This window comes from Poecile atricapillus, chromosome 3 (assembly GCF_030490865.1).
Source record: "Poecile atricapillus isolate bPoeAtr1 chromosome 3, bPoeAtr1.hap1, whole genome shotgun sequence".
In the NCBI taxonomy this organism is placed as follows: Eukaryota; Metazoa; Chordata; class Aves; order Passeriformes; family Paridae; genus Poecile; species Poecile atricapillus.
In genome coordinates this window covers 111,756,137-111,774,050 of record NC_081251.1, presented here as the reverse complement: position 1 = coordinate 111,774,050, position 17,914 = coordinate 111,756,137, and the positions used below count along the sequence as shown (strand labels likewise).

The following is a 17,914-nucleotide window of genomic DNA, read 5'->3' as shown; positions in this document are numbered from 1 at the left end:
TCTGTCTGGGAGAGAGGCTGTCTTGCCTTGTTTCCAGGAGGAGATGAAAAACAGCTTCTGTGCTCAAATTCTGTATTAACCTTGACAATAATGAAGTGGGTAATTAACTGTTTTGCCCTAATGTGACCTTGCATTTATTGTCTTTAGAACTACTATACTTTAACCACTCGTTAAGAATGTATCATCCTTTGTCCTCTCAGAGCTGTATTTTCAGGAGTCAATGAGGATTTTAAATGTCTGTGATGTGCAGGGTGGAAAAGAAAGGAATTTTAAAGAAAGATCGCCCTTATAAACAGCCAATCTAAACTCTGATTTTGCCTCCAGCTAGCTTCTCCCCTCATCTACATTATACATGAACTAAAAGCACAGCCTATGCACAGCTGAAAATCAATTTTTTTTTTCTTAAGAAAAGGTGCATAAAGCACAGAATAATCTAATTCTAAGTGATGGATGTGTCGGTAATTTTATTTTCTTGTGTTGCAAGACATTCAAAATATTTGAAGCTGTGTTCATGACACCACATTTTACTCCCAGTGAAAATAAATATGAATGGCACTTGGAGAGAAAAACTTATCCTTGTCATCACTTCAGAAGGAAAACTCTGGCTTTCCCTATAAGTAACAGAGTTTTATAGCTGCAGCTAAAGACATCAGGGGTCTGCATCTTACCAGAAGAAAAAGTACTTAGAGGAGGAAGAATTTACTGTGCAGGTGACCACACAATGGAACATGCTGCCCAGAGAGGTTGTGGACTCTCCCTCACTGGAGAAACTCAAGAACGGTCTGGTCAAAATCCTGTGCCATGTGCTCTGGGATAACCCTGCTGGAGAAGGGAGGTGGGACCAGATCACCCACTGTGATCCTTTCCAACCAGACCAATTCTGTGATTCTGTGAGCCTGAAACAGATGGAGTCTCTTGAAACTCCTGGAAAGAGGAGAAAGCACGAAGCAAACCCCTGCTTTTTGCAGCAGCCCAGGGCCAACATGAGGTGGATCCTCTTCCTCGTGTGGGAAGCTCCACTTTAAGGCTGAGGTGCCACCCTGAGGGCTGACACCAGGACTGGGCTCAGGGGGAAAAGCAAATCTGCTGCCAGGGAGGAAAAGGGATGGCAGCAGAAGGCCCAGAGAACTCAGCCGGGAGCTGGGACCGCTGCTCTCAGTTAAGTGGTTCCACCGGGCACTTCAGGCTTTTCTCCATGGAATATTCACATGAGGACAAATTCAAACCTCTGTGTTGCTCTTCCAAATGACAGCACCAGAGTTATCCTCTCAATCCTTCCACATTCCAGTGAATTCTTAATTACACCTGAACGGGGAAGCTTCATGAGAAGAAATGACAAAAAATTTCTATACCTCCATCCCCTCTTTCCCTTAAATGGGAAGTTTAGTATGCTTGTGCCACATATGGATTAGCCTGGAAAGAAGTCTTTTTGACATGAACTCATCAGATACATTGTGAGAAATGATGCTGGATGGGATAAGAGGTAATTTATCACTCTGCACCCTCCAGTAGTGTCCTGTGGGATCTGCTCCAGTTTTGATCTACAGCCTGTCTACAAAACAGCTATTACTCAGAGTTAGTCACAAGGAATACACAACAGACAGGAAAGTATGTCAGAACATCCCTTCCTGAAGCCTATAATTTAGAGCCTGGTTTGCACCTGGAAGCCTTGGAGTTTATATCATTTCTGTTATGAATTCCTTCCCAGTGCTATAAATTCTCATTCTCCCCACAAAAACAGTATTTGGAAAAAGTAATTGTTTTGGTATCCCACAGTTCCCTCCTTGGGGAAGGCATTCTGCAGATTGCAGTGGTGTTGGGTGACTGAGCTGGGCCAGGATTTTGGGTGTCCCTGGACCAAACATACACTTTACACCACAGAGTCACCTGCCCAAACCAGGAGCATGAGACAGTGTCACCTGCCCCTTGCCATGAAGGGTCTCAGCACCTGAGCCACGATCCCATCTCATGAAATGCTCTAATCCCTTTCTAGATCCATAAATCTCTGTTTGGGACAGCTCTTAGATGGGACCTTTCCCCTGCAAAGGAGAAATTATAGAGAAATGCAAACCCCTGCAGCAAAACTCAGCCAAATCAGCCTTTGGGAGGGCTGGACCCCCCAGACATGAGCCCATGGGTGCTGCAGGATGTGCCATGTCTGGGATGTGCACGTCACCAGAGCAGACTCCAAATCACTGGATCAAAACAAAGGTACAGCTTGAGAGCAGTCTAATATGCTTAACAACACTAGTGCCAGCTGTTTAAAATTCTTCAAAAGCAAAATAATGGAAAACTATAGAAAAAGGCTCACCAAAAACAGCACCGTGTGATTTCTCAGCCTGCACAGCAGTTTTAAAAGTTGGTTTCCATAACAACAAGAACAACGTTTCATTATAATCACATTCACTGGTAATTCTTTTGACATCTTAAAATATAGCAACTTTAACACAACATTTAGTCTTAAAATACCACCGAAATATCTACATTCTAGTAACTTTTCCTTATTTCTTTTTTTAATACACAAAAATGCCTGTTATATGTAATTTGAAATGCTATTAGAGAATATTAAAAGTTTAAAATAATTATTCTGGGCCTACTTGAAACATATCTGATCTGTGCAATTTTATATGTCATATACACACACAGGAATCTCTCAGACATATGACAAATGAGTGAAATGTGACTTAAAAGTTTTAATTTGAACGAGAAAGTCTCTGTATTACTGATGGGTTAAACAGCACTTCAGGGAGAGGAGTGCAGAAATCTCAAACCAAACAATTCCTATTTCATAGGACTTAGGACCTTTCAAATTTTTCTTTTATCCAGAGATAAAAAGGCAAAGCAAAATTAAATACCTCAAAAACATTAGCCCCAGGAATTTTAACTGCCCTCTTAGTACTGATGCACTTTGATAAGGCTGGTGACAATGGTTTCAGCATAACAATGCAGAGTGGACCCACTAAACTAAAAAACTGTATCAAGCCACACCAAAGATTGCAATGTTTTGTCAAAATTCTGGAAAAAATCTGTTCATCAATGTAAAATTTTCCTGTTTTGTCAAATCAATATTTTCTGGCAGGGAAAGAGAAAGATCAGTGACTTGGGAAGCGTGACAAACACCAGTTTCCTTGTTTTCCCCCCCTTCAAAGCCATGTCAGTTGCCAGTGCCTCAGTGTTAGTGGAATTGCCTTTTTTTTCCCCCCAAGGAATTTGCAAACAAATTCAATAATATTTACTGAGGTACAGCTGTGCTCCAGGAACTGCTGGTGTGGTTTCTGCAGCACACAGGATGCTATGGAAATCATGGGGGATATCCTGCAGAAGAAGCACCCCAGAGCTTTCCAACTGGGCTGACTCCAGAGCAAGCTAAAAACCACAAAGCAAATCTGGGGACATTTGGGGAAGATGACAGAAGTTCCTCCCTCCAAGAAACACAACTCCACTTTTAGTTTTGTAACTCCAAGACAGAAGCAGACATGTCACAGGTCCAGGATCAAAGTTTGCTGCAGGCAGGGCTGTGTGTGACTTAAACAAGGCTTTTTCCAAAGAGAAATAACAGAACCAAGGGCAGTTAATAAAAAGCACTGAAGCTCCAGTGCCTCTCTGGTACCTCTGAGATCTGGGCTTGGGAGCTGGTTTGTGCCTGGACTACTGATGTGCTTAGGGAAAGACACAGGAACGACGCCTTCTGCACTGCAGCTCCTCATCCTCAGCCACGATGCAGGTGACAGGAGATGAAGCAAGGGCTGGTGACCTCTTTCAGTTCTGGCATCACCACTTTCACAGGAAAATGCATTGTGAAAATGCATCTTAAACCAGGTACAAACTGACTCTGCTGCCCATGTGAACTTGGCACTCCCCAGAGAAACTGCAGGAAGGTGAGACAGCAAGAGGAGCCTACAGGGGTCTGGGGCTATCCCAAATGCATGCAGAGGTCTCTGCAGCCACATCACAATCATCATCAACCTTAATGTGCATCAGCCAGTCATCCTTACCTTTACTATCTGCAGTCTAGACTGTTCTTTTTTCCAGGTTTTTACGTGTGGGTAGCGTGAGGAAAACAAAGCCCCACTTTTCTCAACAAAGGCATGAAAAACTGCACAAATTAAACAACACTTCCACACCAGTTTCCCAAATACTTCAACTTTGAGAAGCCACTGCTACACTCCAGAGGAGCTGTGGGTGTCCCACACGGTGCTGGCACTGAGACACCACTGCCACTGTTTTTAGGGCACAGAGTCAGTACTCTACATCTACACGTGATTGGTGCTGGGAACCGGTGGGGCACAACACCATGTCAGCCCTCCCAGGGCTGACAGGCAGTTCAAAGAAGCCTTTTTACAACCAAGCCACATGCCACGATCATAGATTTCATTGTAAGGGCCACAAAAGGGCTGCAGTGGGATTTTCATGGGGTCCAGGACCCCATGCTACCCTGCAGTTGGGTGGGTGGTGTGAAAGCCAGTGCCCCACCCTCCAGTCCCACTCACCCCTACATTTTCCATAATGACCACTGTGGCACAGGGCACTGCACACAGGGAATGCAGTCTGCTCTGCTCCAGCAGCCCCAGCTAAAAAAGCTGAGGAGAGGGACAGCCTGTAATTCACAAAGTCGCACTGCAGCATAAACCCTCTTCGTAGCTCGGATGAAATTTCCCTGGATGAGGTTCCCCTCGTGCCCTAAACATGCCCATTAACAAATGCAAGGCTGATGGAGCATTAACCCAATTAATGATCCCGGTGCTTTTTTTTTTCCTCAGTGAAAGATTTTTCTGGCTGCAGTTTGACTGAGCTTTCTGAAATATTTAAGTCAATTCCAGTGTGATAAAATTTTATGCTTGGGAAGTAATTGCCTCCATCTGACAGCTCTGACAGTGGGGCACTTGCTTAGGAGGGCAGAGGCTCTTGGGTCACTCCAGTGTGGTCAGGGTCATCTCCTGCTTTTAATTAAAATGAAGATTTTGACAGTCTGTTAATTTAGAAGAAACAATTTGAACTGTATTACTTTTGGCTGTGATCAGCCACAGCAAAGGAAGCTTTACATACAGCAGGTGATTGAAGACAAAGTTAACATTTCTGTTTCTGAGTTTGTGGGGCCAGCTCGAGGAGCTCCTGGTGCTCTGCAAGCCGTGGCAGAGGGTTGTGAATTACTTTCCCACTCCATAAATCATCATCCAAAGAGAGTGGAAGATGTTGGTGAGTGCTGAGTGCCTCAGTCCCCAGCACTGCAGATCGATGGGGCTCACTGCCCACGAGCCCTGCTCAGGGTTGGGAGAGTCCCCGCAATCTCAGCCCTGTGGATTTGGGATTTACACCCAGAGCAAGGGCAGGGCGATGTGTGCAGAGCACTGCCCATGTTGGCAGGAAAGGCACTATCAAAGTACAGCAGGAGAAATCATCCTGCAGCCAAAAAATGTGCCAAAAAAATGCCTTAGTCCCATGGCCTTAAAACAGTCAGGAAGTTTCAAAATTCCTCCTAACACACTAAAATTGTGCAATCGTGGCCACACACATGCAAGGGGTACTTTTTAGTCTGACTGATGTCTCTGACTACTTTGGACTTCTTCATCCTCTCCTGAAAGCTCACTCCTTGATTTCAGGTAATCCAGGAATTTGTATTGGCAAAATGAAAACACAAAATAATGTCATCTGCACTGTAAATTGCAGCATTCTTTCTTCCAAGGAAATATATTACTTTTCAAGGACACTACCAAATGGGAAATGCAGCCATAGGAATGTCCTAAGGAAGCAGGACTGACTCCCACTGAGTGGTTTTCATCTGCAAACATGGACATAAAGCAAAAAGTGCTCCTGTGCAGAAAACTAATGCTTAAGTCAAATTTACAAGGAAGGTGAGACAAAAGACACGAGGAGCTTCCTCAGCTGATGTTTTAATTATTCCCTGTTGTAAAAGAGAAGTGCAAATCAAACATCTTCTTGATGGGAACAAAGTGAGGCAGGAGATTTCAGAGGATGCTCTGCAGCAGAGGTGAAGCCCAGCCCAGCAGGACAATCTCTCATGTACAAGAAACTGCTCAAACATTTCTAGGCTAATCTCGATTTGATTCGATTTGCTGGGCTGCGTCGCCACCAAGTGCACTCTGTCCTCGGCGGCAGATTGGTCCTGACACGCTTAATAAATTAATCTGCCTGACACAGAGCAGCTCCCTCCCTCCTCCAGCCCTGCCAGACAGCACAGCAAGTCAGGGAGAAGGAGAAGGGCACTACAGATGCTGCTGAAAAGGGAGAAATGGGGCTGCTTCCCCCAGCCTGGGGTGTGGGATGGCAGTCAGACCTCACCTCCTGCTCCAGAGTGTTTTCCCAGGGTGGTTCATTAAAACTGCTGTGTTGAAAACAGATTTCTACACCTATATATCCCATGCTCCTGGAAAGTGCTGCTTCACTGGGAAGCATAAGCCTCGGCAATAAGGATCTTGCACTGTGCTCAGTGAGAATCATTAACTGCAAACTAGGACACAGATACCAATTACTGTTCTGTTCAGACTACAAAACTGTAAAATTCAGTAAAATTCACAATTTTATGCTATCCTTTTAACTGTGTGATCCTGACAGCTAACTACTAATGCCTGTTGGATCTCAGCAATTAAAGAGCAGAAATGTTCACCCTAAATACTTCTCTTTCATTCACTTTTCTCTCTCCAAAGATCTGTATCTGAAATGCCCTTTTTTTTCTGGCCCACACAGTTCATCCCACAGACAACAGAAAAGGCATTTAAAAGTCTCTTCAGGCAAGTCAGTGCTGTTCCCTGGTAATACACAGAGCTTGTCTGGTGTAATTGGATCCTGCTTGAAGGGGAAGACAAGAAAGAAAGCTCAGCAAAGCACTTTCAAATTCCTAGAGAGCCACCAAAGCCCAGATCTAATCATGTCAGAGCAGGAGATGGAAAAAAGCACATTTATACCTGGAGCTTTGGCTCCACAGGTAACTGAGCTGCTTGGCAACATTTTTTCCCCTCTGATCCCATGACTCTATTAAACTAAGCTCTGCTGGGATTGAATAAATGTGGCTGCTTGTTTATAATTATAGAATCCCAGAACGGTTTGCACTGGAAGGGATGTTAAAGATTTCTGTTATATGGAGCACAGTTGAATGGGACTGTACCCTGTCTGGTTTCTGTCCTGGACTACAAGGGCTCAAACCAGGTTCATCAGCAGACCTAGGGACACGTCTGTCACTGAGATGTGCAGAATGTGCAGCGACTGAACGTCTCCTGTCACTGCTCAGATGAATGAAATGGAAGGAGCAAGCGCTGCCCAATGCTGACATGGACTGCAGATTCTGCAGGACCAATTTGATGCAGAAATCCCCTCCACAGACCTGTTACTGCGTGGGCTAAAGCATCTGCCTTGAGCAAAAGCCATCAGAATGCCCAAGCAGATTCCTCGTTATTTCAGCCGTCAGGGTCTGCCTTTGACAGGCATGGATACGAACTTCCAGAGATTCCCTGCTGCCACCTAGTGTTTCCCAGGGCCGACCACCGACCAAACCAGCTGAGAATTTTCTAACTCAGCTTTTGATCTGAGGGACTTCAGCAGCAACACTGGAGGCTCAGCCAATCCATGGAAACAAGGCTTCTCCCAGTATATGTTACTCTAGTTTGGCTTTCTCAGCTGAGCCAAGTGGGAGCTTGCTGGACTGTGTGACTGATTAAAACACACCCAGCCTTTCCAAACATCTACTGGGGAAAGCATTTACTGCTTACTCCTCACTGTTTATTTTCCATGCTTTGCTCTGGGGGGCCATGGTCATGGAACAGGTTCCAGGAGCATCCAGAATTTTGGGTGCTTTAGGATGCACCCAAAGCATCACCTCCACCTGCTGCCTGGTCCTTCCCAGGCCCAAGCTCTGCCCCTGGCCCCAGGAACAGTATGGCCAGTACAGGGAAGGCTTTGGAGTAAAAAGCTGGCTGAACAAACAACAACAGCCACATGGAGCAGTGATGGAGCCCTCCACCTCCAGGCAGCAAGCTGGGAGTGTGGCTCATTTTTCAGGACAGGCAAGCCAGCCAGAGGAGTTACTGGAACAGTGTCCTATAGATTTGTCTTCAGGGACCAACTTCCATGTTAAAAAAAGAACCTGATTATGAGTGTCCTTGGTCAGGATCTAATTCCTGGCTTGTTTCAGGTTATGAATTGGTACCTGGAGAGTATTCCCAGTCTGGTATTCCCAGAGGAGACCAGATTCAATTTCTGAAATGCTGGCAGGAGTGTTTGGCCCTTTAATGTGTAGACCTGTGTAGACCCAGTGGGTTTTGTGCTCTAAAGGAGGCTGGTCTGCTTCAGCAGCTGTAGACTGTGAACTGCAAGTTTACGTTTAATCTTTAGTGTCCTGCAAAGTTCTGCTCATCCCTGTAAGCCCTCAATAACAGGACTAAAGCTCACCCTTGCAAGATACCTCCAACACTAATACTACATAAAATCTCAGTGCTGATACATTTGAGAACATCCTTTTACTAATATTGGAGACAACTTTTACCCACACAAGTCTGTAATCTATATTGATCTGCATTACCATATACGATTGCTGCAGGCCTGGGTAAAGTAACTCCTCTGTCATGTAAGTGACCATTTCAAATCAATGGCAACTGTTTTACAGGCAAAGCTTGCTAAGATGATAAAGGATCTCTGAAGAACTTCCCTAGATCCCCTCACTGCAGACAGCAAACTCCAGCATTCCCTCAGGGAAGCACTCAGTGAGCTCAGAGGGACTGCAGGTGTAGGTGTGAGCCTGCCTCCACTGCCTGCAGGAGGAGAGTATTGGCAGCACAAGCTCTTTGGGGATGTTTTGGGACCTTTCAAATGAGGGACATGATCTGCAGGTAACCACATGTCACCCCTGCGAGGCAGAGGGGCAGAATGATGGACTAAAGGCTTTAGTGCAATGCTGAACTTGTCTTCACAGTCCAGACTGTCCTGCACCCGCTGTCAGCTACAGCGACCACCCCTGAAAACCTCCTTCCTGCAGGCTTCATTTGAGCACATTTAAAGGACAGTAACAGGATGGAATGTGAAAAACTTTTTTGGACACTTACAGTATTTACTCTGTGTTCTGGGAGAGATTTTTTTTTACTGGCAACCTCAGTGTTTCCCTAGGATGGCCAGGTCCTGCTTGTAAACCCTGGTATTGGTATCCAGAGTCCAGCTGCAGACAGACTCCAAATGTACCTGACTGAACCTGGGGGTTTATCATGAAGGACCAATATTTTGGTCAAAAAAGGTATGTGAATAATTCATTTTCTGGCACATTACTTGAATTGAAAAACTGAGGAATATCCTGTGTTTTGAGTCACTCTGAAATGATAATGATGCTGTTTTGGATTCTTCAAATGAGGCTCTAGAAAAACAATGTCAAAATCAGGCTGGATGAAATGTTTCAACAGCATGGATGACAACTGTGTGAAAATAAAAGAGCTGCTGATCAGGAACTCTGCTGTTCAGAAAGCCAGAAACTCAAAACTATAAAGAAGCAGCCAGAAACTGAAAGCTATAAAGAAGAACTGAGAATGTATCAGTTAAAGCATCACAGGGAGAGGCGCTTCCTTTAGAATGGAATGGAATGGAATAGAATGGAGCTACAATAATCACTCAATCAAACCATCTGACCAATTCAGGGCTGATCAATTTAAAGCCTGTTATTGGGAGCATTGTCCAGATGACTTTTAAACACTGACTCTATTGTCACAGGCAGCAAAAGTGTTCTTCTAAAGGACTTACATAAAACCTATAATTTTCTGAAATCAGACAATCAGATATAAACCCAAAAGTTTCCTCTGTACAATGTAGAACATATGAGAACATATTAACCTGTAAAATTCTAAAAAGCTTCTGAGCTGTGTACTTCTTGCACTGATTCATACTGTGGCTCATTTCTATTTGTACAGTGATTAAATTCCTGCAAGATTACACAAAATTGCTCTTCTCACACCAAGTTAGACGTGGGCACTAGATGGCATATTTGTATTATATCTGTATGAGGGGAACAGAGATAACTAAGGTAGCACTGTCACTTACAGACACAGTGAAACAAATGGCACTCAAGGGTGCAGCATGATCCCTTTGGAAGAAAAGCTTAAATGTGTGGCAGTATTTTCTTCCAGGAGCACCTAGCAGCAAATGCATTCCTGTTCAGTGATCAAAATAAATTGGAAGTGTGGCTGTCTTACAGGACAATTGTAAATCTGACAATAATCATTTGCAGATGAAGATAATCACAGAAGAGCTCTGGCTGGAAGGGACTCCTGCCTCCAGAGCAGGGCTAACATTGAAATCCGATCAGGCTAAAGGACATTATCCATCAAATTTTACATTCTCCTTTGCAAAGGCTGAGATCCCACAGTCCCCCCTGGCTGCTGTCCTGCTGCTCGACCACGCTTGGCAGCAAAACATTTTCCTTCCACCCAGGATGTGCTGTGCTGCAAGCTGCTGGCTCCTGCCCTTTTTGGAGACAGTCCCTCCACCCTCTCCCAGCAGAGCAAGCACCAGACTGAACGCACCACTGCAAAATGCGGAATTAAGAACCAAGTGTGACTTTTCATGTTGTGCTTACAAGGAAGGCCCACGAGATGTCAGCAGCCTTCCAGGTCCTGTCCTGGCAGGAACTGTCAAGGAGAAGTAAAAGTTTGGGAGGGTGAGGAAGAGAGGTCAGGACAACACTGCTTTGTCCATCTGCTCCCATGCCTCTGAACAGCTCTTTATTTCTATATCCCCCTTTTCCTGGTCAGGCATTTCCTCTATGCAATTCCACATGGGGAGGAGAGGGGTTTTCTGACTGTTCAAGCCCAGAAAAGGATCCTCATTCATCTCCTCTTTGAGGTGTTTGTCCACTCAGCATCACTCTGCACAGTATCCTCCATCTAAGCAAGGATGCATGTAAATGCAGGAAAAAAATGTCACCTTAAAAGAGGTTTGAATCTCATTGTTGGGAAAACTTTAAGAAGCTAAACAGAATGGGGAAGAGATATACTTTATTTTTTTTCATCTGTCCTCATGAACAAAAGCTTTGATTTTCATGTCAGAGCTATTGGAAGGGTCACAACCAGTAACTCATTTTCTGTTTTTTTTAAATCTTTGTAGACAAGAGGCTGACATGCATCAGAAGAAACTTTGAAAAATATTAAAAATTAAAACTGACTCACCAGGATTTGAGTCAAGGATTGAAACAAAAGTAAGAAAAGCTAAAATTTCAAGACAAAAAGCACAGGTTAGACTACTGAGATATGAGAATGAAAGACTGGGAGAGAAGCTGGCAAGCCTGTGGTCTGTCCTGTACAGAAATTCTCTGCTCTGCAAAACCCACGTGTTGCAGGACGCCAGGTAAATGAACTGCCATGGGTTAATGGCACAGTCCATGTGCATCTCAAATGAATGCACACCTCAGCTCACACGTGGGGCAGCCAGGGGCACTTTGGTGAAGGGATGGAAAGGACAATGTTTCCTCTACCCTGAAGGCAGCCCCCAGGGCACTGAAGAGGCTCCTGCCATTTTCCTGGCAATACAGCATCAATGTCAAACTGAGGATCTCGCTCTGCCTTTGCTGAGCACTGACCCTTCTGCATCACCCCTCTGTGCTAATGCTCCTCCCAGAGCACAGCAGACACCACGGGACAGCAAGAGCCCTCATCCCCTTACACCTGTGGTTCAAGGGAAGGAAATGGGGCAGAAAAGACAGGAAAAGTGAAATTTCTTCACATGATTTACGGCTGGATTTACTGCAGAAGGGAGAAGGTCGTCTGGAGGCCCCAGCAGGTGGGATTCAGTTTTCTTGAAGTCTCTACAAATTTAGCCACCCAAACACTGACAGCTGCTTCTCTCTTTTCTCAAGGACAAACTCAGCACTGTGTCACTCTCAAGTTGGGAACCTTGATCTTGCTGAAGGTGTGGATGGATGAAACTACCCAAAGCACCAACAAAACCAGCAATGGAGGCTTGATGCATGAAGCAGAACAGACAACTAAAGAATAACCCCAGAATGGTATTTTATATGGTATTTTTTTCAGGAACAAATGGCATTTTTCCCTCCAGTAACTTGACAGAAGTGAGGATGCTCAGCTGTTCCCTGCACTAGGAAACATGGGAAGGGATTTTAACAAGTCTTCAGTGCCTCCCTGCTCCCACTGACAGCAGCAGGCATTCAAGAATGTTAATGGAGCATTTTTACAAAGCCAATGATGAGCTCTTTTGGCAAAAATCCCCAGAATAAAGGTACTGGTGTCTGTTTTTCTGGTATTTTGAATGGAGTGGAGATGCATTTGCTTAGTTATTGCTTCTGAAGCTTTCCAAAAATCAAAGGGTGATAACAAACTGGAGCTTCTGTCCAGCAAAAAGGCAAAGATAAGCCAAGCATATTGTGTGCTGAGAACAAACAGCAACCCATGAGCTCCAGGTACACATGGAATAACTACAAAGTACTGAAGCAAAAGGACCAAGAGGCCTGGCATCAGGATGTCAGACTTTGAAGACTAAGCTTATTTTAAGTACAGGCAGACACAGACTGTTCATTTTTCATGCAGGGATGTTTTCAATGAAAAATCAGCTTTTTTTTATCCCCTCCTCGTCTCTACCCCTCAAACCTATCAAGATCACTACTGTTCTATTTTTCATGAAGTTTTCTGCTGTGCTATACTTGTGCATGCACCTGAAATACACAATCCTCTGCTGGTATCTGGGTCAGGCACACTGAGAAGGGGAATCCCATTATTGTCTCTGGTTGTTTTTGAAATGAATGAATTTGTACAGTCAGCTCAGGTTTGGATTCAAAGGCTGATATTTCCATGACAAGCTGCTGCCACCCGCGTGCCAAAGCACTATGAGCCTTTCATCCCAACCAGCACAGAGGCAGGGGGATGACATCCCCCAGGATATCTGGGAGCCCAGGGCACTGCCTTATCATCATCACTGCTGCTGCTGCCTTTGATAGAGATGGAGCAGTGAGGGTATTTATCATTTATTGGTTTTACCCAAAGGGATACACTAGGCACCATCAGATCTGCTGTGCAAGCTGAGAAACAAGCAAACACCATGAACTGGGAAAGCTGCAAAACCTACAGAACTCAAATAAAGTCTTTCCCTTCTTCTGCCTCAGCTCTGGGTGAAGCCTAAAGCAAGCAAACACCAGTTCTGTCTCCAAACCAAGAAACAACGCTGTCAAAGTCTGTCTCTCTGATCTGTGCTACTCTTCAGTCACGAAGAAGCACCAACTAGGAGGAACACTTCTGCCTCACACCACAAAGACAGTCAATACTGAAGGAATTAAATGGAAAAGAAATTCAGGAGCACATTAGAGCAGAGTTACAGAGCTGCTGTCTGATCTGAAACCACAGCATGAACTCAGTCTGGCCAAATGCCTCAGCCTGACTTAATACTGTGACTCAGGGCACAACTGTGAATCCTCTTCTGCTACACATCAATGCATTCATTAATTGAACTATCAGATGTTGTGGAAAAGAGAAAAGTTCTAAACAATACTGAGATCTCAGAACCTTTGGTTCCTATCTTCATGAATTGCAAGTGCATTTTAAATCTACAGTTCTCAGTGAGCTTATGGAATCCTCAGTGTCAAATACCCTTTAAACACTAAAGGTGCAGGTACAAGTGCACACATTAAAAATTTGTCTAAATTAAATGTTTATGCTGAACTAGTTTAGCAACATTAAATATCCTTAATTTAAAGTGACTGCAACTCAGCTTCTCTCTGTAAATTAAGCTGTATGAAAACAAAGCATGTTAAGTCTTAACAAATATACAGTAAAGTGGTATCTTGCAACAGAGTTAAAAGCCAATTCTCAGTTGATAGTCAATGCCTCTTATTTGCTGTTAAAACTTTCTAGCGCTGTTATGGAGGCCCATTTCAATTAGCTACAACTCAGTCTCAGAGAGGGAAAGAAACAGGACGGTAAAGGCAGAGTTTCTTGAATCCTTCATTTCCTCACCTACCTATACCTTTGGGAATGCAATCAGCTGCAGTCTGGGTAATCTCCTTCCAAATTCACATCTTCTACCTGCACAGAAACTCCTTCCTGGGGGTGTCTCTGCAGATGCTTTGTGCTCAGCCCCATGAGGGTAGCAGGCTGCAGGCATCCTGTCCCTGGGACACATTCTGGGAAGATGCTGTGGGATGCAGGTGGCACCAAGGACCACCATGACCTGAGGCTACACTGGAAGAATGAGCTTGGATTGGGAGATGCATTTTGGCTCCAGGCCCCAGCCCCTTCCTGGCACAGGACAGTTTATTTGAGATGTTCATCCCTGGCATATGCACATATACCTGACACACAGAAAAACAAGAATCTACAACTTCTTGGAAAGAACCAACAGTGATTTTCTCTACTTCAAAATGTGGCAATTGCCCATTTGGGGCTTGATCCTTCACTGTGTATTACTTCAATGGGACATGAACCCAGCTCTGCACATGTCCATTTACAGGCCAAGACCCAGAGTCATATGATCTTTATAATGCTGAGAAAAGTAATGCAACTTAAAACTTTTTAAGCTGAGGGATTTATAGCTCCAGAATTGTAGGAAAGAGAGGGTATTTCTGCAAGATAATAAATTCCATTTTTTTCTTTTCCCCCATTTTAAAACATCTTCATGCATTCATGTCAAAACATCCAGAGATATTTTTGGTGTTAAGAAGGGCTGTGGAACAAAGTTGCTCTCCTCCATCAGCAGGAAAAAGATTACCTTTTTCCTCATTATTCTGGGCCACAATTATCAACAAAATATTTTATTACAGAATAAAAAAAAAAAAAAGAAAAAAAAAAGAAAAAAAAAAAAAAAGAGAAGACCTTGGTTTTATCCCCATAGTCCTGTAGCAGCACCCAGAAGACCTGATCAGCAAGTAATGAGTGCCCTTCCAGAGCAGGCAGAAAATGTAAATTTAGCAAAGAGCACTTAGCAAATATAACTACAGAGTCCATGCTCTCAGGATTACCTGATTTTCCCTTGCTGCAGAAAAATCCACATGAAAATGAAATCCTGAATTTATTCTGCAGCTGCATGGCAGGGAGAGGTGCTTGGCTGGCAGGGTCTAGGCTATCACCATCACACAGGTGGGATTCACCTGGATGTCAGGATGTGCAATCCCAAAGAAACGGCAAAATCAGGGTCGATTGGTCTTACTGGAATCCTGAGCCTGGAATCCTGATGGCTCCCTGTCCAATGGTGCTCTATCCTCTAAGCCAAGTTTTCTTCCCAGGTCCAGCCTGAGCCTCCCAAGCCATGACCTGGGGCTGTTTCCCCTCATTTTCCTACCCACTGAGGAGCTCAGCTTCATCACCACGTCCTACCCCTGCAGGCAGCGGCGGGTGGCAATGAGATCCCTCCCTGAGCTCCCTGCCCGGCTGAACAAGCAATTTAATTTCTTTCCTTTGGTGTACTTTTCCCTCTCTCCCTTGCTCCAAACTGCCTTTGCCTAAAGCACTGTTCTTAAATTAATTATCAGGGAGCTTTATGCTGCAGAGGAGCAGCGTTTTGGCCCTCCACTGGGACTTGTGGCTTTTTCCTCTGCAGCCCGGGAGCACGAATGCTCGGCCCCTGCCAGACCCGTGACTCACACTCTACTGAGACACTCTCACAAGTTTTATACACAGAATTCCTTTTTTCCTTGCAGCTCTGCTGTTAAATGTTTGGATTTGCAGCTCCCTCCCAGCCGAGCCTGCCTCCCAGGACAGCTGATATGTAATACCAACACGCTGCTGGCGTTGCTTCATTAAGGTGACACGCAATTAAAGGCAGGTTGAGGGACTCCAAGGGACTCAGCACTGACCTTCATAGGAGCCAGCTGGATGGGAGTGATGCATGAGGGATCCACCATGGGCTTCGGCCGGTTGGCCGTGTCCGCCAGCAAACTGTGCCACTGCTGGGGCAGCCCCGTGAACTTCTGCTCCCGGTGGTCGAAGCCAGTGTGGACCCGGTGCTCGAAGTTGGAGGGCCCGGAAATTTCCAGCCTTTTCTTCTTTTTCCCGAACATGGTGGAAAGATCTGGAGAAGTCAAAGGGAAACAGGAGAGAAAAGGAAAGAAAAGAAAGCCACATGTTTATACTGTTGTAACTCTCGGCCATTCTCTCTGCTTCACAGGGAATTTTAGCAGATGTCATTAGCTAACTACCTCCATAAACTTCACACACAGATCTGTGCGAGGCAAGCACTTATCTGACCTCCTTTCTGGAAGATTTTAATGAATTAACCCAGTCTCTTACTACATATGTTTATAATACCTTATGAAACAAGGAAATTCCCAGGAAAGAAAGCCCCAGGTCCTACTTTGTACTCCTCTCTGCTCATGCTGCAAGCTGCACTCCATGGAAGCTCCAAGCTCAGAGCAATGCCAGCAGCACTGGATGGCTCTGCTCCAAGGACAGCACCTGGAGTACGTGGTGAGCTTTGCTCTGATACAAGGGGGAGCAAATACAGGCACAGCTTTGCATCCTAAATCTACACCCCAGATCCTGGAGCGAGGACAACCCATCCCAGATGAGAGCCTGGCTCTGCTGTGGTCAGATCCAGGTCTCACACAGCAGCTCTCAAAGGGGAATTATTCCTGTGCCGTTTTCAGTGATAAAACAGAGAGCTCAGACCTAATTCTAACCTGGTCCAAGAGTCCTCATCTGCATTTGTGAAGGGTCCTGCTTAAAAGAAGTATCAGGTATCAGCTATTACAAATATCACGGCCTGACTTCTTCAGGAGAGAAATTATTTGCTATGAGAGCCACATGCCCAAAGCACCTGGGTTTACACCAGCAGAGATCCCTGGCTCCTGGCCAGCAGACTTGAGTGGGATTCATTCATTACATCATGGCCTGACTCCTTTTAAGGTCCAGGAAGGAGCATCAGCTCTTTTGGTTCCTGTGCAGGTGGTGTGGAGAAGAGAGAGGAGTCCTTCCAATCCTGTACAAGCAAGGAGCTGGAGGCTGTTGGAGGTAATGTGACCTTCCCAGCTTCTCCATCACTGGATGGACCTGGGTTGGCCTGGCTGCCTGGTAAAGCTAATTGTTACAGCTCTTGCCCTACAGAAAGTGAATGTTCCCATCAATTTTTATTGTTATTTCCTGATAAGACTGAGTTGATTTGCTTTCCTCCTGTCTGTTTTGGCCTTCCTGAGGAATGTGGAGAAGGCAGCAGGAGGGCTTCAGAGCACAGGCTAATAGATTAGCTGGGGCAAGAGAAGTTTCATTGGCAAGGTGGAAGGAAGTATGAGCTGCAGACTGAGAGGGATAAAGGTATTGCTCATTCTACTGGCATAGGAAGTGGCCAATACACTCACAACCTGCATTAACCCTTGGGGTTGGTGGGTCCCCCCTTAAAACAAAGTACAGCCTAACAGTTCTATTGAACTGTTCAGAAGTTCAGAACTGACTTTCTGGAGGACTCCACAAATCTGCTGTGCAAGGCAAGGAGAAATTCCTGGTCCCAGGAAAACAGACTGAGGTCCTGTTGCTTTTCAGTAAAATAATGTCCTGTCCTGAAAAAGTTCTCTGCCTTCTTTCTGCTGTGTTAAAATAGTCCTCCACCTTGCTGTCTGGGCTGTTTCAAGCACGGCTGGCTAAGCACTTGAGCAGCATCTGTCTGAGATAGCAGCAGGGTGAGGAGGCTGGCAGCTGTGTAAAACCTCTTCTATCACAGCTGTGAAGGTACTGCCCTGACTTTGATTCAGGAGGTGGAGAGAAGCTCCAAGAAGAAAATACAGTTGTGTTGTTGCTGCAGATAAAAAAAATGTGGGGTCATAAATCAGGTATTTATTCCACCCTCATTGCCTTTACTTGTCTATCTAAAGATCAAGTCCATTATTTGAAAATTGATTGCTGGCTGCTTCCTAAGCCCCCCCTGTGTATTTGTAGGTGATTGTCTCCTTTGTGTGTATTTCTTTTAGACAGAGCAGACTTGCTCCTGTTGGCCT

General features: G+C 44.9%; 1 protein-coding gene across 2 annotated transcripts in view; it reads right to left on the bottom strand.

Annotated features, from left to right (window-relative positions):
* The window catches only part of PAK5 (p21 (RAC1) activated kinase 5), an 86,858-nt gene that overhangs the window by 22,690 nt on the left and 46,254 nt on the right, over positions 1-17,914 (bottom strand). For both annotated transcript variants that reach the window (XM_058836083.1, XM_058836082.1), the window contains exon 2: positions 15,785-15,999. In XM_058836083.1, the coding sequence (XP_058692066.1) occupies positions 15,785-15,988 (204 nt within the window). In that variant the 5' untranslated portion in view covers positions 15,989-15,999. The remainder of the gene's footprint in view (positions 1-15,784; positions 16,000-17,914) is intronic.